General features: G+C 42.1%; 1 protein-coding gene across 5 annotated transcripts in view; it reads left to right on the top strand.

The window, feature by feature from the left end:
• The first annotated feature begins 5,225 nt into the window (after positions 1-5,225).
• Positions 5,226-22,305, top strand: part of LOC148014374 (uncharacterized) — a 133,918-nt gene continuing 116,838 nt past the window's right edge. For 2 of the 5 annotated variants that reach the window (XM_087667178.1, XM_087667177.1), the window contains exons 1-2: positions 5,233-5,398; positions 15,640-15,702. In XM_087667178.1, coding sequence (XP_087523304.1) covers positions 5,300-5,398; positions 15,640-15,702 — 162 coding nt within the window. In that variant the 5' untranslated portion in view covers positions 5,233-5,299. Of the gene's footprint in view, positions 5,399-15,639; positions 15,703-22,305 lie in introns of all 5 variants that reach the window. The other 3 variants (XM_087667174.1, XM_087667175.1, XM_087667176.1) reach the window with 3 other exon arrangements.

Raw genomic sequence — 22,305 nt, 5'->3', positions numbered from 1 at the left:
CTAGTTGCATTGTACATTCCAGTCACTACTTGGAACTTCTTGGCAATGGGAGCTTACTCTTTTGCATGTTTGCCTACAATTACATACTGATTTATTGTAGTTTTATGGTCAGCCATGTTGAAAACTAGTTTTGAGTAACTATTTTGAGATCAAATAATTGTATTCAACTGTCTAATGCTTCCTTTCTACTTGTGAACATCAGTGTATTGGCTTAGTCTTTTTCCTACTATATTATTTTTGGCTCGGTTTTGGGACTAATTTGCTAGTACTATAACATCTCGCACTCTCTTTGTTTGGCACACATAATAGTAAGTGCTTTAGATGCTTCCAATAAAAAGTGCTATCTTCAACATAAAGAAGTTGGATAGCAATGATTACCAATATTTAAAAACTCAAATTTGCAAGGTATTGGTGCAAAAGAAGTAAGTCAAGCCATTGAAATTAGAGGACATAAAGCCAAAACTTTATGATGTAGAGGAATGGGAAGAGCTTGATGACTTATGTAAGTTATTATTTTGTCATTTTGTTAAAGCACATGTACTTCATTGTCATTGAAACTGAGGGTGGTGCCTATACTATATGGAAAAAGGATTTGTGATCTCTATAATAAGCAAAGTTATGCTACTTAGTTGTATTGGCTTAAGAAACTCATGGACCTCTACATGAAGGAAGGGACGTCTATGACTTCTCATTAAAATGAGTTCCATTCCAATTTTAGTAAGCTTACTTCGTAGGGTCTTAAATTTGATGAGAATGTTAAGTATCTTTTCTCACTTGTTACACTGCGTGAGTCTTGGGATACATTTCACATTCCTATGAGTGCAAACCCTCCTAAAGGTGAAATTTTAGCTCAAGGATATAGAGGGTGCTTTGCTTACAAAGGAAGTAAATAGGAAGAATGTTGATGTAATTAGTACTTCTTATGCACTTACAGTGAGAGGCAAACAAGGTGGTAATAATCATGGTAGAGACTCATAGCCCAACACAATGTCACATAAGGCCATAGTGCCATAACAAGCAAGTCCTCTCTTACTTGTTACTATTGTGGGAAGTAGGGTCACATAAGGCCTCAATGCCATAAGATGTGCAATTATAGGTACAAAAAAGAAAAAGGAAAGGTGCAAGATAATACCAAATCTTTCCTAAGTCCAGCATTAAAATATAAGAGATAAATGTGTTGGAGTACATCTTAGATGATTACATACTTGTTGCTTCATCACTTGATGCTACTCAATTGACCGATGCTCCCTCTTTTGACTCTTAGTGTTGTTAAGTTGGAAGCTTCATTTCATGTTACCTGCATCGTCATTGGTTTTATACCTACCATATTATTACAAGTTTGGTTATAACACTACATTAGATTTTATTAGCATAGGTGAGGTGAGATTGCAATTTGGTATTGGTGCTCTACTTGTGCTTCATGATGTACATCATATCTTGACTTTGATTACTCATGGCAATCTTGTTTTTTCTCGAGGTGCCAAGATTAATAGCCTCTATCCGTTGCTTGTATCTAGATCTATTAATCATGTTTTAGCAATACCTAATCTTCCTCATATATCTCTTTGACATCACCATCTTGGGCATATGTTCCTTAAACAAATGAGAGTATACTCACTCATTTGAAGTATTTTCCACCTCTTGACTACTTATGTTTTGACTCTTATGATCATTGTTTATATGGTTATCAAACATGTAACTATCATAACAAGTTTGGCTATATGTGTATGGGTGAGCCTTTGGCTCTTGTTTATTTAGACATTTATGGTCCCATTCCCTCTCAGCCATTAGGTGGTGCTAAGTACTTTGTGAAGTTCATTGATGATTATTCAGATAAAATTTGGGCATATCCTATTAAGTAGAAGTCAGAGGTGTTAGCTATATTTCAACACTTTCTTATTATGGTTGAGAACAAATCTTATGGGTATATGCTAAAATGCCTAAGGTCTAACAATGGGGGGTGAATATGTCTCTAAGGATTTTAGGCAATTTTGTGATGAGAGAGGTATTAAGCATCAACTAATTGTCCCATACACCTCACCTTGGAATGATGTTGCAAAGTACATGAAAGACTATTTAGGAAAGAGTCTGCAAAATGCTTAATTAGACAAGCTTATAACAATACTTTTGGATTGAGGCAGTTACTATTGCCATTCATTTGATTAATAGATCCCCATGCACTGGTCTTGGTGGCAAAGTTGTAGAGGAGGTATGGTCAAGTATACCTACCGAATATGCACACGTGTGTGGAGGCTATTGATTGAGTAGAATTATCCTTCAAGGCCCATTTATTCAAAGTGTAGGCCATAGTAGGTTTGAATGACCCTACAAAATCCAAGCCCCACTTATGAAATGGTTCTATTGGAGTTATTGGGTGGAGAGGTAGATGACCATGTGCAAGAGGTTGGCCCAAGTATTGGCAGGAATCACATTTGTGGACTCACTTTGCGCATCACTATACATGGTGGGCCACCACAAATATGGTCGTTGAATCATTCAAATTGTTGTCTTAATAGAGAAATGGCCACCTCATAAACCTTGATGACCCTCTTCCATAATCGCTTCTTGGTCCATGGGAAGCACCACTCTCTATAAAATACTCTGGACAAGGTCCTATGATATGGTTGACCCAAGATGACTTCAAGGCGCCAGCTTTGAAGAGTCAAGCACTTCCACTAGTCCATAGGGAGATGATTAGGAAGTGCTTCGATATCCAAAAAAAATCAGCATCTCCTCATACCATATCAGGGTGGATTTTGCACAAAAGAGGCTAGGTCTAGAGAGACAACCATCACAAATGGTTGTGTATTTGGGAAGTTATCGTGAACACTTCCTAGAACTTCCTCAAAATCTGAATAAAAAAGGAAGTCTCCAACCACATACTGGGCTTCGAGTCGATGCACTACCTAGAACTGAATTCTTGTAATAGTCCAATGTGCTAGCTGGCCCATCACATTCCATTGCTTTACTAGATAAACCAAAGTTGAATGATCCGCATGGAAGATAAAGGAATGCTCTAATAGGTAGTGTTGAAGCTTGTTGTCTAAATAAATTAAACCCAAGCACTCCCTTTCCTTGGACTAAATAATTCCTTTTTGATTGAGTAGATTATACCCAAGCACTCCCTTTCCCAGATTGAATAATTCTTTTCTACTGACGACATTTGCTTATTGGTATAATAAATGGGACAAAATTTGCTTCTGCATCCCGTTGAAAGGCATTTGGGACCTAGACAAGTTTATTCAAGGGGCCAAATGTGCTAGAAGTTGTAGATGGTGACCATGCCTCTGCCTTTGTCCTACTCCGCAAAAGCTTCTCATTTTTATGCTTGGAGCTCCACAAGATCAATGCCATGCACCTCTGATCCTTGTACTTTATCACCCTATGGAGAGTTCCAAACCCCTCTTGAAAAAGAAAATGAAATCTCCCTCAGGTCTCTTAATATACAATGCATTTGCAGATAAAGTGCTCCTTAGACTCAACCTCCTAATTGCTTAAGTGGTAAATGTGTGCATCCTTAAACATGTGTGTATATTGCCCTATCTGAATCTTGAGTTGGTGTGATGATGTCCATACATGTTCGATAGCATTGTGTATCCCACGGGAGAGGATGTCCATGTAAGAGAGAGAGAGAGAGAGAGAGAGAGAGAGAGAGAGAGAGAGAGAGAGAGAGAGAGAGAGAGAGAGAGAGAGAGAGAGAGAGAGAGAGAGAGAGAGAGAGAGAGAGAGAGAGAGGGGGGGGGGAGGGGGCAGGAGAGAGAGAGAGAGAGAGAGAGAGAGAGAGAGAGAGAGAGAGAGAGAGAGAGAGAGAGAGAGAGAGAGAGAGAGAGAGAGGGGGGGGGAGGGGGCAGGAGAGAGAGAGAGAGAGAGAGAGAGAGAGAGAGAGAGAGAGAGAGAGAGAGAGAGAGAGAGAGAGAGAGAGAGAGAGAGAGAGAGAGAGAGAGAGAGAGAGAGAGAGAGAGAGAGAGAGAGAGAGAAAGTACTACACCCATGTTTAAAACTTTCGCTTTCTTTTGAGGCTTCAAGAGATAGTAAGATAGTAAAAACTTTATTACAAGGGGTAGGAACTTATATGGCTAGCTTTATCTCATGTAGACTTGCATACATTTTGTGTAATGAGTACATTTTTTAGTAGACATGCACTATAGGTGTGCTAGGGTTTAAACATTGATTCTATTCCCTACTTTTCTTTAGAAGTGAAACTGACGATATATATTTACTGAGACGTGGAAAGTTCTTCTAGCTCCCAAGTAGGAGAAAGATAAGCGAAACTCATGATATATGTTTACTAAGACATAGAAATTTCTTCAAGCTCCCAAACAGATGCTTTAGTATAGGTGCCCACCTCCCCCCCCCCCCCCCTCCCCACAAGTCTGGATGCCCTCTTCCCCTGTGCTACTCTTAAGTCCTGACCCCCTAGCCCCCTAGATTGCAAAACCAAATCTAACTAGTTTTCACCAAAAGGTTGATCCCCTCCCTCCCAAACCTAGGTGCCCCATCCATACTTGGGGTTTCCCATCAACCCTAACCCATTAGCCCCTAAAACGCTAGGACCCTTGACATAACCTTCACATGAACTCTAACTTCTTTCTGAGACCCCCACCTAAAAAGACTAACCTCCCTAAGTCTTGATGCCCTCTTCCCCTGTGCTACTCTAAGTCCTAACCCCTTAGCCTCCCAAACTGCAAAACTAGATCCAACTAGTTTTCCCCAAAATGTTGATCCCCTCCCTCCCAAACCTAGGTGCCCCATCCACACCTGGGTTTTCCCATCAGTCTTAACCCCTCAGCCCCTAAAATGCTAGATCCCTTGACCTAACCTCCACACGAACCCTAACCACCTATCAAATATTTAATGCCCTCCCCTCGGCCTCGAAAAAAAAAGAGAAAAAACTAGACCCCCTAACTTAAAATCTTTGCTTAAAACCTATCCACCTCCTAAAGAGTTAATGCTCCCTCTCCATTGAAACCTTGAGTCCTAACACTCACCCACCAAAAAGATGAAAACCCCATCCTCAAAACATGCTGTAAAGTGTATGATTCTTGCATGTACTTACTTATTACTGATGATAAAGGTTATACTACTATAGCTGGAGTTTTGCTTAGCGAGAAAAACCCAAAACATCTTTCCCCTTACCAGATATGGCATACTTTATATCCAAACCACCAAAATTCCATACCTCCGTATGAAACCTCTTAGCACCAAGTCACCTAGTAGACTTTAAGGAAAGGTGACACCTATATAAACTCATACTGTAGAAGCTGCTGTCTTGTTCTGTGTGCTGTACTGCTCCTTCCTCATGGTCCGAATACGATCTCTTCAGAGGGCTTATTTACCAGAAGGAGCACTCACACGCCCCTCTCCTGCAAGTCTACACTCCAATCGGGTGGCTCTCCATGTCAGTCTCTCTCTCATGCAACCTGCTTTTGCTGCGCACAATTCCTTTCATATTTTCCGACATTTGTACCCCACCAAACGTGTGATGTGGTAGCACATTGTCACAGGCTCTGATTCAAGTATCAAAACTAGTTATATTCACTACGAATGCGTTAGAAGGCTCTGATTCGGGTCTCAAAACAAGTTTTATTCACTATAAATGCATCAGAAGGCTCTGCTTCAGGTCTTACTGCAAATGCGTTGTAACGTGTGTTTGCACAACACAAGTTTTATCCATTGACTTTTGTGTCAGACAGAAACTGAATATTTGATTCAAAATTGTATAGGCTTAAGCAGTTTTAGTCACTGATAAATGTTTTAGAATAAGAGTTGCGTAAATATAAACTGGAATTTGGCTAAAAACAGCTGCTTTTCACCATGGCTCTGGGGCTAGCCAGTTAACTCTAAGGACAGCCAATGATGAATTCAATTGGGTAGTGAACCAGACCTCTGCAGCTGATACCTCCCCGAAAGGAGCTCTAGAGCAGAATGCAAGCAAACCTCCAAGGGCCTTGCAAAGTTTTTGAAAGTTTATATTCAAACCTCACCACTGGTCTAGTACAATGGATGCATTGTGGATTTTTGGTTGATAAAGACGTGCACTGTATCTTGCATTGAGACCCTCTGCTTGCATGGACTGAACATAGAATCTACTCAATCAGTCTTCTATGGACATACATGGAGTGTACCAGGTACCAGCTCTTGCTGGAAGGGTCTCAACAATGTCTATGGTAATGTCCTTAATGGTCAGCATAGAAAAGGCCAAGATTGCAGTAAGCATGCATCCTTTTGATGATTGGCTTTCACCTTTTGATATGTTTGGTGAGCTTCCACATATTATAGCCATTACTTCTTGTCTTGGGCTACTAGTGAGCTTGCACATATTATAGACATTACTTCTTGTCTTCGGTTTCTTGCATTGTTTCTCTATGTCCTAGAATTGCTAAGAACCAATTCTTGAGATCCAAGAGTCATACAAAGAGACTCCGAAATTTCTGGAGCAGTGTTGCAAGTCTCTCTTCTTCATCATAGCAGCCATGTTCATGTTGCAACTGGATGTAACATGCATACAGGTGGTGGTTCTTGACAAGGCCAGATGAGTTAGTCACAATTGAGGGTTCCCAAATTTGAGGGAGGGCTGCTGGACCTGTAGTTGTGTTACAGTGGATTGCTTGGGGCATTTGGGTAAGGACAGAATGCTAGACTATTGGGAAGGGATGACATCGAACTGCAGATCATCTTTGATTGCAATAATAGTGAAGAAATTGCTGATGTTAAATGGTTTTGAAGTTGTCCATTGCTGGACCTGTAAATGGGAACTGAAAGTAAGACTGCTTGAACTGGAACTTTTCCCCACTGAACTGAAAGCAGGGTGATAGAGAAATTGGATTCGAATCATGACAGTTATGGTTAGTAGCACTTGAATTAGTACACCGACTTCCTTGTGAGTCACTGGAAAAAGGAGCGAAAATGTCATGATGTGATGAGCAAGGGCCTACCAAATTGAGGACTCCTGGGTTGTTGCTAACTGGGTGACAGTTTGACAACCATTGTCCACAGTGTCTGAATCTAGATCTCCATAGTTGGAAACTGGTAGGTTGGCTGATGTTCTGGAGGCACAACCGCCTTGTGTTTGGAAGAGGAAGCTGATGGTTTGAATAGGGACTGCTTTGCTTATGTGGAAACATATGAGCCATATGTATCCCACGCACAATCTAAGGCCTAGCAGTCTGATTTAAGAACTGAATAGTATATGATTCGTGGTCATGAATCACACTTTGATGATCAAAGATTTATGCATACAAGAAACACATGCACTTCAGCTGAGAGTGCCAAGTGAAGAGGTTGTCTTGTTAGAGATCATAGCCTGTTTAGGCAGCTGCACAGTCAGCAGCAGCAGTCGGACCAGCAGCTGCAGTCGGACTGCCACGTGGCAGTCCGACTGCCTGCAGCCGTTTTTACCAGGCTGCGCCCTATTTCTGGCGCCCCGTTCTAGGTGGTTTTTCGCCTATTTATTGTCGACGACTTCAGCAGTCTACCCATTCTTCTCTGTCGCAGATTACAGACCGGTGCCGTGCAGATTTCTGTCTCTGTTCACAGATTTCAGACAGCAGACAGTGCAGACTGCAGCAGACTTCGAGGTGGACAGCAGGTCGCATCGTCGAGGTGGAGACACGCAGTCCAGCGCACTGCGCCCGTGTATATCTTTGTATTCAGCATTCTTTATACAGCAGATCTTCATTGTACACTGTCTCTTTCTCTCCCTTTTTCTCTCTGCGTTCTCTCTCTCTCAGTCCTACGCTTCCGCACCGCTGCACTCTGACATGTCTCTGGTGATAATCTTTGACAATCTTTAGAACACACTCATAAGGTTGAATCTTCTTCCCTGCTAGGGCAGTCAAGAAGGGTTCCTCAATGATCATCTTGCATGGCAGAAGGTCATACATGCTGCTGCACAAAATCTAAACTGGTGATGTCACACTCTAAGCCCTTAATTATTCAAGATATGAAGCAGTCTCACAATTCACCTTATATATGGTGATGATACTATCATATCATATTGGAAACTTGCTGATCGCTACACTGTGATGGTCCTTGAAGTTGGAGCTAGCAAAGGAGTCTTTAAAGCAGGTGCGGTAGATTGAGTAGAATGCACACCTTCATTGGCCTCAGTTGCTGATTTTTCTTCTTTCTGGGGCTGTGGTTTTTAGGTAATGGAACATTCCTCTTCATATGACCCTTCTGGCCACATGTAAAGCACTATTTTGCCTATTTACAAGCCTTAAGCTCTTCTGCAGTTGAGAGATATGACAACTCTTTCAATAGAACTCGAGTCGCCAACCAACTTGGCCTTCTTTTCCTGATTTTGCTACAGTTTTTGAAAGTCCTTCCTGAGAAGACATGGGAGTGGTATGTGAAGAGGTGGCTGAATGACCAAACAGCTTAGATTGGTCTACTTTTGTGGGATGAAAAGTTAAAACTTGGAAGCTCTGGATTGGAGACCTAGTCTGTTTCTGAAGTCCTTGGTACACCACCTTGTGCTGCATAGCTATGGTAAAGCGAAACTGATTTTTAAGAAAAGCAGTCTCTGCAATAACTGAAAATCATTGTTTAAATGTCTTTGGCTAAGGCTTGTGAAGGGATGGCAAAATTTCAAGCACTTTCAAGTTCATAATGGTTAGAGATTTAAAATTGAGGCTGGGCAGGGTGAGATGTGGCAGTGCCCAATTATTTTTCATTTACTGAATTAAAAATTGATTGAAAATTCAGTTGTGGCTGCTGAGATTGCATGGACAGATCTGCCAGGTGCCGGTGGCTAGCCTGCCATGTGGCAATCAACCCTTGACAGGGCCCTGCTGGCTGGGGAAAGAGCTCAAAAGGCAGGGCAGTTTCTGGGCTACCTGGTTCAGCACCATTCTGGTCAGGAAAAAGTCTGAATTCTCTCTCTGCTGCTCTTTTCAGTCTCACACCTGTGCTCAGCCTGATCGGGGGAGGAAAATAGATGTTGCCGGCCTCATCTAGTGATGGAATAGCTGCTGCATGCTTCATTCTGGAACCGAAGTGTTTCACCTGAGGTTTTGTTGGACTTGGGTCTGCAACCAGCAAGAACTAGGTTTTGGGTGGCTGCCTTGGGATGTGGCATGCATGTTTCAGACATCCGTGAAGGTTTGCTGCTGTAATTCAGTCAATTGACAGCAGATTGGAAGACATTAGTAGTTTGGAAGACATTTTGTGGTCTACAGAAGGGACAAACTGCATGCAACAGGAGAAGACTCAATTTGGCTTCCTCACACTCTCAGATCAAGGAGCAAATTGAGGATTATGGTTGTTGGTTGCTGTAGACAGGAATTTGTTCCAGAATTGTCAGGGATTGTCCCTTGATTTTGCTAGAATTCAGGGAGATTTCAGTTGGCAGATCTTCATGTTGAGAAATCAAATGATGTATGCCCATAGAGGCTGAATGTATGTCCAAAAGAGGCTTGCCCATAGAGGCTGAATGTATGTCCAAAAGAGGCTGGCCCATAAGTGGCTTTGTATGGAAGATATGAGAAAAGATGTATGCTCTAAAAGCTTTAGGAAGAGATGTTCAGAATCCCATATGCACAGTGAGGAGAATGGTACTATCCAAAAGCTATAAAGGCATGTACTTGGTTGATACTCATAACAGGGTAATGGAACTATCAGTTTGAGTCACTGTTAGTGTCATTGTCCATCTTACACAAGAATGTGTTTATGAGTCCAAGCCAATCTATCTTGGAACCTAATTTACTTGTGTAACAGTTAGTCTATTTAAGTCTATGTCATCATGAGTTGTACATTTATCTTCCATCCTCCATAGCTCCAGCCATGCTCTAGATCCGCACACTGACATGGTATCAGAGCTAGTTGAGTGTGGCTCAGCTCTCCTCTGTGCTCCTCCAGCTCCTCACAATCTCGGATCAACTCAGGATAAGTGCATGACTTCATCTTCAACTTCATTTTCTTCTTGCCCTACTTGGTAGCCATAGCCAAACATGACCTGTCCATCTTGGAGCAACTGGTGTAGCCAAAGGAAAGCATATCTTGCCTTGCTCCCTTTTGGAAACTTCTTCCTCACATCAAGGTATAGCATACAGCTCGACATTAGCTTGTGTATAGCCTGGCATTGCAAAAATTCGACCTCGTTGTCGTGTCTGCACCTGTCCTCTGTCGTACACTTAGATCTGCGCCTATGTGCTGCCATTGATCCTGTGGGTATAGGAGAAAGAAAGCCCATAAAGTAGGCTTACTTCTCACAAAAGGACTTGTAGAAATACCTCTTATATGAGCTGCACCAACTGAATACTCAGTCGCCTATCAAATCCTAGAAGTAGGAAGCCATAGCACCAAAGCTCTACTTTCCTTCATTTTCTCTCTCCTGCCACTCAAATACCACTCAAGCAACCATGATTCGTTGATTTATTTAGTGCCTTACATCAAGGAAGGGAAGTTCTTGGAGATCTTTGGAGAATTGTTGGAAGATTTGAGAAGATTGGAAGATCAAGCATCAATATCAGGCTCTTCAAGAAAGGGTCCATTGACACTCCACTAGTGTTATTTGGCAATACTTTTTGTGTTCTTGGGACACTCAAGAGCAGCTCACTTTCTGGTATTATCTCAATTATTTAAAGTTCATTCTTTGCATTATCTTAATGTGGAAATGTCAAATTGTTAAAACCCCTTGTAAGCCTCATTGTAAGGGACTAGACACTGCCTTGAGTATTTGCTCAATGGTAAGACCTTCTCGTGCCCTTAAAAGGGAGATGTTTTATGCACAAATATGAAGAAAATCCAATGCTAGTGTAATGCCAAGTCATTTCAGTGAACATCATCATATAGCCACCACCAATCCAAAGCTCCAAACTCTATGTATTCAAGCCCAATTGTCATAATGTGCTGTCAAGCAATGCATTGCAGCAAGTCCCAAAGCTATCCAAAGAGAAATATATCTGTCTTGCAAAACTGCATGGAACCCCCAAATCTATGTATCCCAAAGTTTATGTTATGTCAAGCATCATCAATGTACCTATTTGTATCCATCTCAAACTCATTGAGAAAGAAGATCAAAAGGACCTCACAAAGAAGACTAAAGCACAAGATAATGAAGAACAAAAAAATGAAGAGCGTGAAGAAAATAAAAACAAAGACCAAGAAGATCAAGGACATCACCAAAATAAGCTAAAGGAAGATAAAGAAGATACTTTCCATTGCAGACAACAAAGAATTTTCCATAGTGGATGTAAAAACCCTTACCAAGATGTAAAGTTTCAAGCTTTAACTTGACTAGGCTATCAAAGAGCTGGTCTCTTGGTCCATGTTCACATGTAGGGGGGACAAAAGCCAGCAAGGGTAGAGACTCATTATTTGAGGGGGGGTGTTGAGAAATCAAATGATGTATGCCCATAGAGGCTGAATGTATGCCCATAGAGGCCGGATATATGCCCAAAAGAGGCTGGCCCATAAGTGGCTTTGTATGGAAGATATGAGAAAAGATGTATGCTCTAGAAGCTCTAGGAAGAGATGTTCAGAATCCCATATGCACAGTCAGGAGAATGGTACTATCCAAAAAGCTATAAAGACATGTACTTGGTTGACACTCATAATAGGATCATGGAACTATCAGTTTGATTCATTGTTAGTGCCATTGTCCATCTTACACAAGAATGCGTTTATAAGTCCAAGCTAATCTATCTTGGAACCTAATTCACTCGTGTAACAGTTAGTCTATTTCAGTCTATGTCATCATGAGTTGTACATTCATCTTCCATCCTCCATAGCTCCAGCCATGCTCTAGATCCGCACTTCTGACACTTCAAAGGGCTTTGAGATCTCATCTTGTTCTCCTAATTCCAGAGCTTTGGTCATTCCTTATTTTTACTCAACATCTTCTGGAATAAATAAAAGATAAATACTACAAGGGTGCCAAGGTTTGGGGCCAATTGGTGTCGGATTGGCTCTTCTAGTCTAGCCCAAGATTGGTAATGTGCTGAGTTTTATGTAATTATGTAAAATATGCTTGCTACTATCTTTGTAGATCAGGGATTTACTACCCTTTCTAGTAAGGAAGGTTGGTTTCACTATCCACCTTCTTCATCGAAGTATAGACAAGCTTTCCGTCTTGCTTGCCATTGAACTTTAGGATGGTAAGTTTCTTCACCGTTGCTGCTTGTTCCTCCCTGGTAAGGGAGATGTGGAGTCCCATAAACCCTGTAGGGTCTCCCTTGTGATTAGCATTGAGTGAGAGATACCAAATTCCCCTAAAAGGTCATGATGACCAAATTAACTAAATTAGGGTGTGGTTGAGGTGGCCCAACCCTTGTCCAAGTTGGAGACGAAAGAAAGGATGAGAGAGGGTAAACACGCAAAGGAGTAGGTGAGTGCCCTTGCTTACCATGAACCCTTCCCCCATGTGTACTTGGTGGGGGAGAAATGTGCTAGCCATATTGCTGCTGGGGGCTTGTGAGCCAGTGTTGAGATGAATGCTTGCAACTCTAAAGTCATCGTTTGCTGAATTCATAACCGCCAACTACTTGAGATAATCCGACTTTGCTTTGAGTGCCTCCCCATCTAGGTGATCTCCCCTTAGGCTTTGTAGAGTGTTGCTAACTCCATGCACAAAATTTGGAATCCATTGAGTGTGATCTCTCTTTGCCTGGTCACTTGATACCAATTGTAAGATACTAGTCTCTTGAATTCACAACTTAGAGAAAGATAAGAAAATTTAAAGGTGGGAAGTTATCTTTCTCTTTTTCATGTGTGTCACATAACTAATATGGAGGTCTACAGAGGTAAAGGCTGCCAATTGCAAATCCAAGCTGCTCGCCAGCTTTGAGAACAATCCTCCACTCTCACACCTATGCCTTGCTGTTGTGTTCCGGACCGATTCATGATTAGGCATGATCAGCCATGGCTAGCCATTAACATTTTAAATAAATCACAAAGTAGACTAAACTTTTATAGAAGTTTTCCAAAGTTAGTTGAATAATTTAAATCATCTAGGGCCACTTTGAATGCCTAGAATTTTATCCAAGTATGTACATATTGGAATAGGACCATTCTAAAAAGGTTTTGGATGATTATGTTGTCAGAGTGCAGCGATGCGGAAGCATAGGACAAAGACCGAGAGAGAGTGAACACAGAGAGGAGAGAGAGAAAAGGAGACTGTAAACGTAGAAAATTTGCCGTGTAGTATGCTATATAAGAGTGCAGAAATACACAAGGGGACAGAGAAAATATCTGCGTATATCTCCGACTTGATGACCTCGATCTCCCTCAGCCCGCACAGTCTATCTCAGCCAACAGATCTCAAGATCAGAATCTGAAAATGAATAATGATTGGAGTGTGCCACCAACTGGCTATAAATAGCCAAAAAGAAAAGAATGCCCAGCACCATGCAGCTGACTGCAGAAAAAAAATAAAAAAACTGTCCGACTGCATGCTGCCACGTGGCACCCACGCAGATTGCTAACGTGGCTGCTGACATCTGTACTGCTGACGTGGCTCTGCTGTACTCTGCTGTCCACCGTCTGTCCAGGAAATGACTGTCTAACATATGCTTCTTGATATTGTCTATTTTGTCAAGGAAGATATTGCCACGTCACAAGTGTGTTACATGTTTCTGTTGCGTGGCACTCTAGATCTTGCAATAGGCTTGTTGGAGTTGATGATGATCGGCCTTGATCAAAGAAGGAAACATGGGCCTCATTGTTGATCTGTTGTAACTACCAGGGCAAACATTGGTCCTATGTGCATCTACTTGGTCTGTGTTAGTAAAACAGCTAGCCACTTCATTAATTGGCCATCTTGTTGGTTTGATCTACCCATCACCTAAATGATACGATCTTGCTTTCTATCCGGCAACTTATGATGAGTGCCATGCCAACAGACCTGTTGAGCCAGCCAATGTGGCATGCTGCCTGATACTCATGTTGCGAGCCTGCCTCACATCCCAATTTCTACTCACTTGGCATCACAATGTCTGCCTAGTGTATGACCATTTGGATGTGGATGGTGAAAGCAGCCTACAGAAATAATCTAAGGGCATTGAACATAAACTAACTTGCACGCTAAAATAAATTTGCAAATAAACAAAACACTCATTGAAATAGGAGAGCTAGAATGCTCTTGCATGGTAGACAAGATTGGGTAGGCCCTAAATGTCGGTACCCCTTTATAGTGTTTCTTTGTCATTATTCAAAGCTTATATGAATCGCAAGTGACCCTCTATCACAAACCAACATTCTTTTAGTGGCAGTGGTTCCCACGTGCCTTGCTCTTCAATCAGCCCAACTTGTTGCAATCGTAAAGTCCTCAGTTGCTCTTACCAACCTTGATCAAATGCGCGAAATCTCATTCTCTTGACATGAGGTGTCTAGGTGCATTATCCAAGCACCTTACATTGTTAGCCACTAGCACTATGGCTAGCCCTAGATGCATAGCTTCTTGGTAGATTTGAAGCAATGGTAAAGAGTCATCCCCAAATTGAGACTCATCCCACCAGATTGCCTCATGCATGGGGTATCCCTTAGACTTGAGCAAATATTGGAGTTTCCTTCTTTCTCCAACATTGATCATGATCAAGGCAAATTGTGATAAAGTTTGGCGAGTATGTGGTAGGTTTGCGAGTGCAAAATGTCATGAATGTGAGCAGGTGGTTTGAGGAGTGTGAATGGGAGTGCCGATGGATGCACAAGACTTGGTGAAAGTTGATTGATGGTGAAGGAAACATTGTTCTATTGTTGCGAAGAAGGTTAAAATTTGAATCATTCGTCTTGATTGCTCTTTGCTCAGTCGTGGAGATGGTTCTAATACCAATTGTGAGACACACTGTCTCCTTGGTCCTAAATGCACAACCTAGAGATGATATGTGAACCTAAAGTTCATAAGGTGGAAATGATCCTCCATATCAAATATATCACAATAGTTCTACACGTGTAGAAGTTTTAAGGATGCTGACAACAAATCCCTGCTACTGTCCAGCCCTTGCCCAATCTTGCACACCTTTGTGCTTTGATTCCTTGATGATGTCTTGTTGCCCAGTTCAAGACAGCTCCTCAGCGTGTTGCCCGACACTCTTGTTGCCTCTCTAGCACACATTATTCCACGTGTCACCTCCTCGTCATCAAACGCCCACCCAACTTGTGCCTAGTTTGACATTGATGCATCATAGGGGCTGCATCACTCTTGTTGCCTGCCTGCCATACATCATGCCACATGGCACCTCCTCCTCATCAAGAACCCACTCAACATTTGCCCACTTGGACATTGGTGCATCACAAGGGCTGCATTCTAGTTGGTTGTAAAGTATTGTCATGCTAATAGACAATCATTCCCATTTGAGCTTGCACACATAGTATAATTGCTGTAATAGTATGTTTTGGTATTAGATACTAGAAATAGAGAATTTCATCCAGTAAATAGTTTTTTATAGCTATAAAATACACTATTTGATACAGCCATAATTAATATGCTCTAAAAAAAGAATGGATGCATATGTAAAGGATACTGTTTGATGACTGATGGAAACAAATCTTCATATGTGAGTCAATATCAAGTTGTTTTCCATCTGGCATACACATTGAAGATCAAAAAGCACCTCGGTTTTGTGTTTTCAAGCCAAGAGTAATTGCCTGCTGCTTTAACTACATTATAAACTATTGATAAATTCTATTTTGCTGCAACAGCTCTATGATGGCAATTCTTGTTGTTTATATTTTGCATCAGGGACTCGGCTATATCAAGCAAAGGTAATTTATCTCAACCATTTGGTTTGGTTTTGGTAAGCTTTCTCTTATGCCCTTTATAAAAAAGGTGCAATACATCAATTTGTAAAATGCCTCATAATAATTGAGGGCATCATTAAGCTATAGATTAGAGCATGACCTTTGAAGTAGGTGAAATCTTGACATCCCTAATAAATTTAGTTGGCCACTTGTGAGTCCTATTGGATTTGGTCTCTAATCTAATGATTAGCCTCAGGTATACGTGCAATTTCCTTTCCATTCTCTTGCTGTAAAAAGTTGAGAGAGTGTATCTCTTGTACTGTCAGTTTTTGGCATTGTGCTTCTTTGGAGTTTGAACATGGAGAGCTTGATCAAGGACGTATTCATCAAAGTGGGTGCACGTATTGGCTGATTTGGCTTTTAGTTGTTTTTATTGGCTTTGGAACATCTTGTTAGCATTTGTGCTTCATGGGTTTTATTGGCCTTTAGTGGGTATTTGGGAGGATGCCTGAGTGGGCAACTGGGCGGCCTGTTTCTAGCAGACTTCATTGTCTCTGGCCTTGTTACTTGGCCCATATATACTTGCCTCTTCTCCACTCTCCAGCATCACATCTTGCATGCTTGCATCCTGTGGGGAGAGGGAGTCTAGAGGCACTCTTGTGGTCAGGCATAGCCTGTCTGACTTGTCTTTTACTGTGATCAGTCAGTTTGAGCTGGGAAAACTCCATTTTTACTGGGCAACCTGCTGTATAACTCTGCATTCTACTTCTGGCAGCTGTCATGTAAGCTGGGTGACCACCATCATTTCTGGGTGACGTTATTTTCTGCAGCACAACCTATTTCTCCATCCTGCAAATGCTGTCTGCTGTGCGCTTTCTTCTTGTAGCCCCACGTTTCCAGCTTATCGAGCTTTGTTGGTGCTGCAATTTGCCTTTGCCTTTACTTCTTTGCAGTCACCTATTGATCCTGACCCCATTGACTTTGCGTTGGATGCTTGATGCAGTCACCTACCTACTAATCATTTCATAATCATTGCATTTTTCGGCCTGTGGTAAATCTGATCTTATTTTCACCTCAGAGAGGGTTCATGTTTGCCTGTTTTGCTTAGCCATGACATCCAGTTCACTTTCTGTTCCTATCTCTTGTACATGTTTTGAACTGTCTGCTTGAACTTTTGAACCTGCGTTGGGTGTTTTGACCATAAGTGCCCACTGTACTCCCTCATTCCCTTACTTAAGTTTTATCTTGATCTCACCTTTCAATGGCTCCTTTGTGTTCCAACATTGTGATAACTCAAAGGCCCTTCCTATCTAACGTGGAACACAGTTATGAAAGCTTGGTTTGTATAATAGTGACTATGGTACTTGTTTCTGGGTCCTTGTCCTCATCGACCAAGTTTGAGGAAGCAGTCCTTGATTGGGATATAAATGATGCCAAAGCATATTCATGTTAGCATTCTGTGTATCATGCTGTTATTTACTGGTTGTGAGCTTTGTCAAGAGTTTGATGGAGACAGAGGAGGTCAACTTTGTTCTTTTGTGTGCATTTGTCCTACCCAGCATTCGTTGTCATTTCCAGCCAGATTGTGGTCATTTTCTGCCCAGATTTCAGGTGCGTTTTTAGCCTGCCACGTAGCAGCCAGTTAGACCATTATTTTTTGCCACTCTCTCTTGCAGGTCAGGCTGCACTCAGCCACCTATGGTAGCAGGTCGGCCAGATTTCATATCATCACAAGTTTCAGTTGCCTCCATATTGTCTCTCATCGCCTGTGCACTCTGTCTCCTCTGCCACATTTCCAATGCCCTCACTGATGTAGTCCAGCAGCGTGCAAAGGCTGACTGTAGCAACCTTGTATTCAGCCTGAGATCAGTTCAGTTTTGTACCTTCTTTCTCTACATTCTCTTTTTGTATGTCTTCCCTTCTCTCTATGAGTTCATGATTTCAATTTTGCACTCACATAGTATCATCCATCACCAAAGGAGAAGAGCTGGAGCTGTACCGAAGAGGAGACTTCATTGAATTGCTGTGATTGACACCAGATTGCAGGCTGCCCTCTTTTCTCAACCATTATAGCAGGTGTCTCAACCTCATGGAGCCCCTTGATGTCAAAACACAACATTTCCTTGCATTTTTTGCAGGTTTTTGAAGGACATCCATGGCAAAACAGTATGAGTGGCAAGAGTAGGTGGAACGCCAATATGATGGAGACTGAGAACTGCAAAAATGATGATTGTGATTGTGAAGATTGGTGCAACGGTTATCGAGATAGAGAGGATAGACGTGAAGACTTTCATGATCGTGAAGTTCGAGAGGATTCATGCAGACTGGCAAGATCATGACACAGACCTTGATATCGACAGCGACCGATCTTCTTCTTGCCCAACCATCCCTTTAGGTTTCCACCTTCCATGGCATCAAGGGTCCTCATCTTGCTATTATGGCACCCTCCATTTAGGTGCTTGTTCTACTGCAACTGCTTGGGAAGGAGAATGCTTTGCAGTTGTGCAAGGTGGAGTGTCACGTGCGTAAAGAAATGCTCGACTATAGAATACAAACACGATCATACAAGAAATGCACAGATTAATAAAGAAACACAGTTAGGGTTAGGGTAACATAGAGACAATGAACACAGAGGATGAAAGAATCTGAATAATGAATGAATACAATACTTGATGCAACAAGCACATTATGTAGGGTGAATAGTGAACCTCAAACTTTGGTGTCTCAGGGACCAAGGCAAAGAGTATGAGTTGAAGAGTGTATTGTACTCTTAACAGATCTTGAAACACAATAGACAGCCTCCGTAGATGTCAAGCAACAGCAAATGCAGCTCAGGAAGGCTGGATTAGAGTGTTTGATGGGAGCATGTAGTAATGGTTGATGACATGGTAGGTGATTGGTGATGCAGATTAAACAGTTGTCACGAGCTAGATAGTAGCATGAACAAGGAGGAAAACAGTTGCCAACAATAGTAGGGGATTGGACAATAGACACCTAATGATGGACAATAGTGGGTAGTAGTTTGGATTGAGGTAATTAGCATGCTGCAAAAAGGAGATTAAGGTTGAGTGTTGGGCAGCCTGTCTATTTATAGATAGATGGGTCCTCCCAAATTAGAGTGTGGCTTGTGGGACATAGACACTCTCTAGGAACATATTTTTTAATATGAAAGTTTGGTAATTTAGTTACTTAAGCATGTTTTGGGGCTGTTTTAAATGACTACTTAGCACATAATGCCTTTTTAGCTCAACACCTCTTCTCAGGCCCGAAATGGGAACAAGAAAGTGTGAGAAACCAAGTCATTTAGTACATTTCCCCTACTTCATTCCTATTTTGGTTTCCATTTACAGCCCCAAAAAGGCTTTATTTGGATCATTATTTAGTCTTGGGGTGTCACCCAAGAGACTTCAGTGGGTGCCACTCGAGATATTTTGTGCCTATAAATATGGCATCGACTTCCCTCATTCTTCATCCCACACATTCGTTCCTTTTGACATTGTGTCACTCTCTTCCATATTCTTCTCTCCTTCTCCATCCTCTCCATTACTGTTCACACCCTGTGACAAGGACATTATAGTTCCTGGCCTTTGCATCCATCTCCACCTGGCGTTTTGTAGCCTACATCATCTAGCGTCAGCCCTTCTCACTTGGTGTTATCATCAGGCTTCGTTTGCAATAGATTCAAGTGGTTTAGAGCAAGTTACACCCTCTTTATTAGCCCTACATCAAATATCTGCATTTATTGTTTTTTTCACTCCTCAAGGGCTGCCTAGCAGTAGCGTGTGTGCAGCCACTTTTACGGAGAGATCTTTATCAAATATTCTTGCGTTTTCTTCTCTAGCTGGCTGCCTAGTAGTTGCTTTGATAGTAGCCATCATCTCGGAGAGATTTTAGTATATCCTTCATCTCTTACAACTCTTGAGGACATTGTTTCACTCCCTCCTTAACTGGCTGTCCTTTCCTTCGCCATTCAGCATTTACCTTCAATATCCTATTGTCAAGAGACTACCTTTTGCTCCCTTCACCATGGAGATTCCCTATAGGCGTTGCCACGTGATTTAGACAGGACAATTAGTTATGTTTAGGCTCCAGCTCCGCTCTATCATTTAGTGATTCACTTAGAACATTTAGTGATTCACTTAGATGATTTAGTGATTCATCATTCATCATCATTTTCTTTTGTGTATTGGAGTTTCTCTTTTCTCTCAATGTTTGCCATACACATTTTGTGTTTCTCCCCACAAACCCTATTGTCTCTTTGGTTTGCTTTCACAGTAGTCATATTTTGATATGGTATTAGAGCTAGAGGTGCTCATAGAGCCAAGAAAATCCTTTGCTTTAGAGAAGGCAAAGATAGGTTGCAGGAGCAGTTGCCAACAACATATGATTATCTCCCATTTTCAATGAAACATCGGGAGTTTTCCTTATCTTCTTTTCCCTCCCGTTCTCCCTTTTACAGACTGATACCGTGATGCTATGGCTTCTTTTGATGGAGAGTCCAGTGGGTGCTTCTATTGCAGCAAGAATTGTCATGCCACTGAAGACTGTCGACTTCGACCTCTGCTCCCCACACCCGCGAGTATATGCATCTACCACTTGGCACTCCTTGTGCCACATCTCCCTTCTGGGCCATAGGTATTGTTCTGCATTGGCTATCAGAGTAGTATGTCAAGGCAGCAAAAGGGGATCATCAGGCTCCATGACCTCTTGGAGACCGCCACGATGCACTATGGATGTTTCCCTCACCTATTCTCAAGTCCAATGGCTTCCATGGACCTGGCCTATGATTTTGCCATTTGCAATTTGCTCCACCGAGAGAGAGTGATTGTTGGATACCGTCCTCTTGTCAGTCTTCTCCTTCGAGAGACAATGGCTGTTTGACTCCTTCATTTCCTTTGGCTCTACTATCCACTCCATTCAGAAACAATGGCTATTGTCTACCCATGGCTCCAAAGGAGCTTCCTATTTCCTCACCTCCCTTGTCTTGCTCCACAAATATCAATTTTGATGTGAGCATTTAGGAGATTTTGTGTGATACCCCTCCCTCCACTCCCTCTTCTACATAGGTTCGGGGCTACCTTTAGGAGCTATCCGGCCTTTGTTCTAGTGGAGCCCTAGATACCTTCTTCGGCACCGTTAGTGGCATTTCCTTCATCTTTTGATGTTTCGAAGGCCATGATCCATGAGTTTCTTGATTCCCTCTCTCTCCGAGAGGGGGATTCAAGCTCATCTTTCTTCTTTAGAGGGGGATCCCATTCCTTTGGCTTTAGAGGGGGTCCTCTCTCATCCTACGGTTCTTTACATACCTTGTGGACAACCCTTGAGGTGGTTGATATATCTATGTGGGATCATCCATTTCCTCATCTATTTACTCATCTTTTTTTTACCATTCACATCTAGCCTCCAGGATCTATAGGTCCTTCCTAGTTCGGGGCTTTGGATGTTTCAACCATGGCTTGGTGGCTTGGCTTGAATATATCTTCTAGCATGGAGTCATGGAGCTGGTGGCTTCTCTCTTGAGGTCGAGTTTTGGGTTTTATCAGTTAATCATGTCTATTGTTCTTCACTACATGTTACCTAATAGGTGGAACATTGAGCTCCTCAGGTTGATCTTCTCCTCTCTCGCACTCCCTTTTTTTGCTTCTTTTTGGGCCTAAGAGGGGGTGTCGAGAAAACAAAGCATTTAGTACATTTCTCCTACTTCATTCCTATTTTGATTTCCATTTACAGCCCCAAATATGCTTTATTTGGATCATTATTTATTGTCAGGATGCCGCCCAAGAGACTTCAGGGTGGGCGCCTCTTGAGAGAGTTAGGGCACCACTCCAGACAATCTGTGCTTATAAATATGGAATAGACTTCCCTCATTCTTCATCCCACACATTCATTCCTTCAGACATTTTGTCACTCTCTTTCATATTCTTCTCTCCTTTCTCCATCCTCTCCATTGCCATTTACACCTCGTAAGGACATTTTGATTTGTGGCTTCTTCATTCCCTGGCGTTTTGCAGCCTACATCATCTAGTGTCAATCCTCCTCACTTGGTGTCATCATTAGGCTTTGTTTGCAATAGATTTAGGCCGTTTAGAGTAGGTTACGCCCTCTTTATCAGCCCTATATCATATACTTGTGTTTTTTGTTTTCTTCACTCCTGAAGGGCTGCCTAATAGTCATCTGTCTATAGCCACTTATTATAGAGAGAGATCTGTGAGAGTGTGCAATAGAAAAGAACCACGAACATACACACTGAGAGAGAGAGAGAGAGAGAGAGAGAGAGAGAGAGAGAGAGAGAGAGAGAGAGAGAGAGAGAGAGAGAGAGAGAGAAGCTACCGTCTTCAGATGCTGAGCATGTTGTGCTGCCTATGGAAGACATGGTGCTTGATGCTCCATCACAGGATGCAACTCAGCCACCTAAAGTTCTGGATAAAGGCAAACCGTAGCACTGACTGGGTAGAGGCACGTCCCAAAAAAGGTAAAAATTTTGATGCTGGCCTGGTGGCTCCTGGGCCTAATGTTTCACAAGATTCCATGCACACCTATATGCGCAGGAAAGAAAGGTTGTATTCCGAGCACGTTGCGCATCCTATGGTTTCTTCTGCTCCCCGTAATCAGTCTACTAGGACAATC

Source organism: Lygodium microphyllum, chromosome 25, assembly GCF_053477565.2.
Source record: "Lygodium microphyllum isolate KBCC chromosome 25, Lygodium_microphyllum_v1.1.10, whole genome shotgun sequence".
Taxonomy (NCBI): domain Eukaryota; kingdom Viridiplantae; phylum Streptophyta; class Polypodiopsida; order Schizaeales; family Lygodiaceae; genus Lygodium; species Lygodium microphyllum.
This window is presented reverse-complemented; position numbering and strand designations above follow the sequence as displayed.